General features: G+C 53.5%; 1 protein-coding gene across 1 annotated transcript; it reads left to right on the forward strand.

Moving 5' to 3' along the window:
• The first annotated feature begins 1,051 nt into the window (after positions 1-1,051).
• LRRC3C (leucine rich repeat containing 3C) lies at positions 1,052-4,780 on the forward strand. The gene is made up of 2 exons (XM_036268419.1): positions 1,052-1,134; positions 3,979-4,780. Exons 1-2 carry the CDS (start codon positions 1,052-1,054, stop codon positions 4,778-4,780), a joined length of 885 nt encoding a protein of 294 aa, XP_036124312.1.
• The last annotated feature ends 3,589 nt before the right edge of the window (positions 4,781-8,369 follow it).

Raw genomic sequence — 8,369 nt, forward strand, 5'->3', positions numbered from 1 at the left:
AAGCAAGGAGAAAGCTGTAGAGAGAAGGGGAGGGTCCATCTCATCCTCTTTTGTGAATGAATAAATGACTTTCCCAGAAACCTCTTGAGCAGATTTCCACTTAGATCTTGTCGATCAGAATTGGGCCACCCCCAGCTGCAACAGTGACTAGGAAAAGTGGGCAAGAGGATTTCTAATAAGCTGAAAACACCAACCAGGCTCTGTCCTGACGGACTGAGTACATTGCTACTCCCAAATCAGTATATGTCATCAAGAAACGAAGTAAATAATGGATACTGAGCCCTGGCCAGTTTGGCTCAGCGGTTACAGCCACGGCCTGCAGTTCAGAGAGACCCGGGTTTGGTTCCTGCTAAGGGCACGTACCTCGGTTGCAGTTTGTCCCTGGCCCTGGTTGGGTCGTGCGGGAGGCAGCCACGCGATGTGCCCCTTTCACGTCGATGTTTCTCTCTCTCTCTCTTCCTCTCTCTCTCTTCCTCTCTCTCCTTCCCACTTTATCTGAACAAAAAATGGAAAAATGTCCTTGGGTGAGGATAAAAAAAAAAGAGAGAGAGAAAGAATGGATACTGGAGGGTGACAGAACAGGGCACCCCAAATATGCCACTTAGGCATAAGAATTATTTTGAGCTAAAGGTATATAAAAACAACAGACACCAGAAGGGCATTCCAGTCTCCTATTTTCTTCCAGAAAACGGGAGACAGAAACTGCCACATGAAAGATACTCTTCCTGTACAGGGAAAAAGACACATTCTCCAGGGGGGAGTCAAGGCTGAGAGAACTCTGCACAAACAGACCTTGTGAAAATAATTCTAATCTTCCTCCAGCCTCCTCGAATATTTTAGTTACTTTCCCACAACTGCCTCTCTTTATTCAACCTAGGACAAAAGTATTTTTGTTTTTCCACTTCTTCGGGGTCTTCATTTTCCTGTCATGTAAAACTTATATAAATGTGTATGCTTTTTTCACCTGCTAATCTGTCTTATGTCAGTTTCATTCTCAGGCCTAGCTGAAAAGCCCTAGGAGGGTAAAATGTGGCCTCCCTTACAATATGAAATGGCCCGCAGATTCTGCCACAGTGACTTGTTCTCTCGGAGCATCAAAGCTCTGTACCCACGTCACTTGCGGCAGACGTCACAGTAAGGCATTGTGGAAACATGTCAACATGTCCATGTCTCCCCTAGACCGGCAGGTCTCGACTCTAGCTGCACATTAGAGATACCTGGGAGCTTTTGAAAAATGCCAGTGCCTAGACCCCATTCACAGAAATTTTAATTTAATTGGTCCAGGTAAAGCCCAGGCATAACTAATTTTTGAAAGCTCCCCCAAATGTTTCTAATGAGCAGGCTACGTTAACCAGAGCTAGATCTAGGAGCCTAGGAATAGCATCTGTCTACCCTCTACAAGCACAGTGCTTGAAACATGGGCTTGCAGGAAATCCTCAATGAATGAATGAATGAATGAATGAACAGCAGGGAACAATTTCTGTTCCAACCTTATCGACCCTCAACCTGTACTGTGCACCATCCTAAGTGTGGTTCCTCCTTCCTCTCAGGTGTCCATTTTCTACTGAGCACTGAACTTAGCTGCCCTCAATTAACCACATCCATGCTCCGGATAGCCTCTACTATGTGCACAAACCGCTGCTTCTCCTACAGCTACTGCGCTGGGCACCCCAGTCTCCTTTCCTGGCAGCTGCCTTAGTCTGAAAAGAAGGCACATCTCTCCATCAACAGCCAGGCTCTACTCTTGTGCCTTAGCTAACCACCCTGCCCAGTGAGAGAGACGAGCGGTGGGAGGGAGCGTTCCACATGCTTTCTATTCCCCGTGCAGCTACCGTCCCAAAATGGGCACCGAAGTGTTTATTCGGTGGCACAGTGCCTGGTCTAACTAACGAGCAACCCACAGACAAATGTTTCACTCCTCTTGCCCAAGTGTAGAAAACGCATCTTACCTGATTCCTGGGGAAAATGTTGAGTGTGAGCAATGCCCTGTTGATGTCACAAGAATGAGTCGGTGGTCAGTACATCCCCAGAGATGACATCATCTGGTATCCTACCATCTGATTCTGGCCCGTTACGCTTCTGAAACTGCTTGTTCAAAGGTCACCTACCCAGGGCCAGCTACATGTGCATGTGACCTGCACAGTTGCCCAGGGTGCCACACCTTGTGCTCAGAAGGGCCCTGTACTCGGTTTTGCCATCTGGTTACTATCCTGACATCAGGACAGTCTTTGGACAAGGAGCCCCACGTGATTCATTTTGCACTGGATCCTACATTGGTGTCCAATCCTGGTTGCCCACAGTCTCTCATAATATCCAGCAAGGTTTTCCTTCTCAAAGAGGTCTCCACAGCATATGACCTCAGCCTCCTCTGTGCGAGTCTCTGTGACAGCCCGCCCTCCCACTACCCAGTGAACATCAGGAGAGGGGGTACCATGTGGTGGCTTGGGCTGCAAATGATGGGTGGGATCAAGCGGTCCTGGGGAATATTGTCCCAACCCTCCTTGGCTTTCAGGCAGGAAAGAGAGTGGAAAGTACCAACTTTGGAACCTAGGGCCCCAGCAAACTCAGGGAACCTGAGTCAGCTCCAATCCAGAACATAAAATCAGCAGGAAAACTTGTAGGCAACCACATCAGACATTAGACACCTTGAAGAACCTCTTCCAAATCCTAGAGGGGCCATCTACCAACAGTGCAGAGAACAAACTGAAATTGAACCACGGTGCTCCCTGCCAGGCAAAAGGGCTGGGCACCCTGTGAGGAGCCAGGAGGTGAAGTCCTCAGAGAAAGACAAGTTTTCCAAGGAAAAAGCTGAAACAAGTTTGCTCACCAGGAAAGAAGTTGCTACAGGGCACAGTAGGAGGGCAGAAGAGAGTGGTGGTGATGGTGAGGAGTTGGGGGGAGCTGGAGGCAATGGATGTAAGATCGAGCCCACCCACTCTGCCCTGCAGGCCTGCCAAGCAAGGATCCTTCTGCTTGACCAGGCTCTGGGCAAGGGAGAAGTTCTGGAAGGAAGAGTCTCCTCCCCAGCTGAGAGAGGAGGAAAGGAAGATGACAACATCAGGCCTTGGGAGGGGAACCTGAGGCAGGGAATGAAACTGATGCCTCGTCACCCCAGGCAGAGTTCATCAGGGTCCAGGATCTGCCCTTTCTTGGCATCATCTGGCCAGGCCATGGCTCAGGTATCTGATACCTGGGGCCCAGAGTCACATGCCAGGAAACCCAATACTCTTGGGTCCCAGCCCCCAACTTCCAGCAGTTATGAGCAAGCAGCGCTTTTGGAGAAGGAAGCGGGTCTCCAGAGCAGAGCAGTAGGCAGGCTACTTCCAGGGAGAGGGCAGCCCAGGAGAAGGCTCCCCCACAGACAGAGGTGAGAGGCTGAGAGGAAGGAGGGGACAGGGCAGGAAGGGGCAGGGCGAGGAAGACAAAGCTGGGGCAGGCAGAGGGTGGATGCTCCAGAAGAAGGGGTGGATGGGCACAGAGGTGGGCCTTAGTCACCTAGCCTAGCTGGACGGCCTGAAGTCTTATTATTGATCTGTCCTCTTTGTGTCCTTCACACTAGTGCCAACTGGCCCTCTGGTGCCTACCTGGCCCACCTGGCAGCCACCCAGGTAAGTTAGTGGGAAAAGACTTTATTCCAGTGAGGAAAATCAATACATGGGCAGAAGCAGACACTTAGAAGCCCCCAGATCCAGAACGACAACAGGGCCTTGGCCCAAGAGACTTCACAGATTAGTCCCCCGGAATCAAAAAGACCCTAGAAGATTCTCAGGTCCAGGGGATCTGTTACCAAAAGGGCCTTAAAGAGGAGCCCGAAACCCAAAGAGGAAGCAAAAAAGACATTCAGGCCTGAGAGATGCCCCAAAGGAGGGTCCCCAGTTCAAAGAGACTCCACAGGGAGACCTCAGGAAGAGAGAGCTGGCAATTGGGAACGGAATTCTCTTAACTCACTCTGCCTTTATGGGAATTTCTCTTCCCCAGATCCTACTCCATTCCAGGACTATGCCAGTCTGTGGCCATGCTCCCACCAGCCAGTCGCCTCCTGTCCCTTTTGCTGGTGCTGGGCACAGGGGATACCATGCCCAGCCCCCAGGCACCCCCCCAGGGCTGCTACATGGCAGAGGAAGCTGGTGAGCGGACATTCCGCTGCAGCCAGGCAGGCCTGAGTGCCGTGCCCACTGGCATCCCCAACGATACCCGCAAGCTCTACCTGGATGCCAACCGGCTGGCATCGGTGCCAGCTGGTGCCTTCCAGCACCTGCCTGTTCTGGAAGAGCTGGATCTGTCCCATAATGCCCTTGCCCACCTCTCAGGGGCTGCTTTCCAGGGCCTGGCAGGCACACTGCGGCACCTCGACCTCTCTGCCAACCAGCTGGCGTCAGTGCCTGTGGAGGCCTTCGTGGGTCTGCAGATCCAAGTGAACCTGTCTGCCAACCCGTGGCGCTGCGACTGTGCCCTCCAGGAGGTTCTCAGACAGGTGAGGCTGGCACCGGGCACTGGGACAGGCATCGTGTGTGGCCCTGGAGCCCGACCAGACCTCGTGGGGCAAGAGTTCCTGCCGCTGGCAGGGGAGGAAGAGCTGTGTGGGACGGGGCGGGGCGGGGCCCGGCGGAGCACAGACGTGGCCCTGCTGGTCACCATGGGGGGCTGGCTGGCCCTGGTGGTGGCTTATCTGGTCCACTATGTGTGGCAGAATCGGGATGAGACCCGACGTCCCCTCAAGAAGGCCCCCACGCTGCCTGTGAGCTCAGAGGACTCCTCTACCCTCAGCACCATGGTCTGATGACCAGGTCCACTCCTCTGGCTCCACACCCCACGCTCTTTCCCCTGTGCTCTCTCCTTTCCTCTGACCCCGCTGCCTCCCCTGCAGCCCCATCCCATCCCCCAAATGCCACCCCCTTCCTCTTCTGTCTCCCCTTCATTCCTGATGGCTGTCTCTCAACCAACACCATTATTGGTGCCTGGAGTTTCGGGTGCCTACTTTGGACCCAGGTTGTGCAAGACTCAAAGGTCCTGAGTCCATAGTGGTGGGGGGAGACAGAACAGATGGAGGTGGCATGTGTGCCAACTCGGAGGTAGGAGCTGATAGAGAGCTGTGGGCGCATGGAGGAGGGAGCCTCTGCCTGGTGAGCTGACCTCAAAGGCTTCACTGTATGGATGTTTGAACTGACTCTTCAAGAATGAGAAGGGCTTTGGGCAGAAGACGAGGGACCCTAGCTGAAAGGTAGTGGACAAAGGCAAAGAAGATTTAAAACAACTTCGAATGTCTGGGCAGCAGCAAGGCCTATGTTGGGGCTGAAATAGAGAGTGCAAGGAGGGGCGAGGGGATGGTGGAACCAAGCTGGTGGTGAGGTCAGAAAGTTGAGGTGCAGGCATATTGAGAAGGACCCTGTGGGCTCCTCTCTCCTGCCTCTACTGAGAAGCTTCCCCCTCACTTCTGCCTCTCTCTTGGCCTCAGGCTCCTCTCCCCAAGTCCTCCTTTAGGGAACCTGTGGCTCAGGGCCTCATACTTTCTCTTCCTGAGACTCCCCATCTTTCTGCTCTCTCCTTTGTATGCTGAAGGGTTTCCTGAACTCTTTTCCTTGGGGGTAAAGTGGTTTCCTCTATGCCTGAGCTGGGAATGGGTCACTCACTGGAGATCTGGGGGCAGGAGTGGGGAGGAGTAGAAAGTTTCCCACCCTAGAATATCACCCCAGGACAACTCAATAAAAACACTTTTATTAATCCCCTTGATCTCTTTCTTATTGTTCATTTTCTTGAACACATGTGGCCTAGCAGTGATGAGGGGGAGGGTGTTGAGACCTTCACCACCACCTCTACCACCCCTCTGGCAGTGGATGCTCTTGCTGGGCTGGATGCCAACTCCTCTCTCCCCTCCTACCTGGCACTAGACACTCCGCTCCTGACACTAGAGTCCATCTGCTAGAAATGCCAGGGCTATGAATTAATGATGCCAGACTGGAAGGACGGGGAATGGAGGGGGCTTAGAGGGAGAAAGGGAGGAGGGCAATGTCTGGGCATCAGTAATCAGCTGGCATCTCCAGCCTGCTGGAGGCAGCATAGGAAGCAAAGGGAGAGGAAGCTATTACTCTCTTGCAATCTTCTTTTCTCTCAGCGGGAGTCTGAGCAGGGGGTAGGAGAAACTAGATGTGCTCCAAGTTCATGAAAGAATTCCTGGCGGGGAATAAGAAGGTTGAGACAAAGTTGGCTGAAGCAGGGGGCTATATGAGATATCCCTATCATCAAACAGGCATCTCAAGGGACCCAAAGAGGTCAACACACCCTGTCTCTTGCCCCATGCAGAGTGATCCGCTCACATGGCCTCCAAGTGGGAAACAGCAGCGTTGGGAAAGCTTGAAAGAGACCCAGTAGAAACTGAAGATAAGAACCACTGAACCAGGGTTCTGCCCAGCTTGGGGCAGAGCCCGGGGCAGACTGGGTGGCCACTCAAGGAACAGCAAAGAGAAATCCATCACCTCCCCTGGTCCCTGTGACCCATCCTGACGTCTCTGTCTCCTTTCCAGCCCTCTCTCCATCCCTGAGGCTCCTCCCACCAATCCAAGGTTGAGCTCTCATATCATCCAGAAAGCCTCAATTTGATTCATGTCAGAAAAACCTGGGACACCCCACCCATCCTCTTTTTTCAGGAGACATGGGCCTCCCCACTTCCAGGATGCTCAGAGATGGGGGAAGGAAACAGGGTGTGGGAAGGTTCAGGCTGCAGCTTTGACCGTCCACCTAGCCGCACCCTGGCCTAGGCCTTGGAATCCTGGCCCATCCCTATCAAACCCTCCACCAGTCCCTCCCCTGCCACTCTCAGAGCCTGCCCCACTCACCCACCCCTACTGGAATCAGGCTGGGCCACGTCTCGCAGGGTTCTGGGAAACAGACTGTAGATCTGTGGAGGTGGAAGTGAGGAAACAGGTGGGGCCCCATGTCTCTACCCCTGGTGCCCGTTCCTGGAGCCTCATTTGACTCCCTGTCATCCTGAGCAGCAGAGACCAGGCCTTTAAGTTCTGCAGAATTAGTTCTCCTACCCTGACACTTATCTCCAAAACACAGAGGTGAGCTCAGGATGGAACAGGATCGGGCCGGGGGGGGGAGGGGCTTTGCCTGGAGCCCTGATGGGGGGGTCCTGGAGCGCTGGATAATGACCCTTCCACCAGTTATCCCCCTGGGTCCCCTCTGGTGCAAGGACAGGAGGAAAAGAAGAGGGAGAACAAGTAGAGGCTTGGGGAGGTGGTTGGGCAGATGCTCCACTGGGTCCCATCCCCAGGGAGAGACTCCTTCACTCCAACCAGTTGGGGTCCCTGAGTCAGAACTTGGTGAGAGGGGAGCTTCAGAAGCTGTAGGTTCAACTCAGCCCATCACAGGAGACTGGACAGAGTGAAGCCTCCACAGACTCAGACACCCCCACCTGGAACAACAGTCACGGAAACCCTAAGCCCTCCTTCAGCATCCTGACCTGTGGGTTGTACTTGTCCACTGAGCAGGCAGGAAGGGGTAGCATAACTGGTTTCACCCCCATCCTTATCTCTGCAAGGGACCACACGACTCATGTTCCGAGTTGCCTCCCAGGCCCTGGCAAGGCAGCTGGACAGCCTAATTTTTGCTGCCTGCTTATGGCCCATCTGCCTGGTACATGCAGAGGAAGAGTGGGTTGCACTCATCAAGACCAACCTTTTCCACCAGGATGCGCTGGAGCCAGAAACAAAGTTGTCAGGGGCCAAGAGAGCCTAGCCACATGCCTGGTTCAGCCCTGAGGCAAGAGCCCAGGAGGCCTGAGGCAGGTCCACCCATGCAGCATCCTGGAGCCAGCGGGAAGAAAGGTGGGAAGAAAGAAGTCCCTCCCTCAGCCCTTCCACCACCAGCTTCTTCCTGCCCTACGGAGTAGTGGAGAAAGCAGACACTACCCTCAGGGAGCCCCAACTCAACTGGGAAACAATACAAACCTACCTCTCAGGGAACTCCCAAACTCATGGGAGAAACAGGTCTCTTTCTCTTTGAGGAGCTCTGAACCTGTTGAGACCCAGACATACCCCAGACACAGAAACTAAAACACCTACAAAGCCTCCTTCTCTACAAAAGGAAATGAATAGAGAGCACACTGAGTACCAGGGAGCTGAGGGAGGCAGCTAAGAAACAACACCCTTCCTGTCTCGGTTCGCGGGCAGACAGGTCAAGTATAGTGTTGAGCTCTTCTACAGAGTGAAGGATGTCAGCATCAAACCCAGGAGCAACCCAGGCAGCTTATCCCAAGTGGAGGGACTGTGCCTTCCCACTAGACTAAGGGGAGCTCCGACTAGAAACAGGTTTACTTCATCTCTCCGGGACTCGATCACCAGTGACTTCGCCTGCCTAGGAGGAATGTT

The sequence above is a fragment of the Molossus molossus genome, unplaced genomic scaffold (assembly GCF_014108415.1).
Source record: "Molossus molossus isolate mMolMol1 unplaced genomic scaffold, mMolMol1.p scaffold_m16_p_19, whole genome shotgun sequence".
NCBI lineage: Eukaryota > Metazoa > Chordata > Mammalia > Chiroptera > Molossidae > Molossus > Molossus molossus.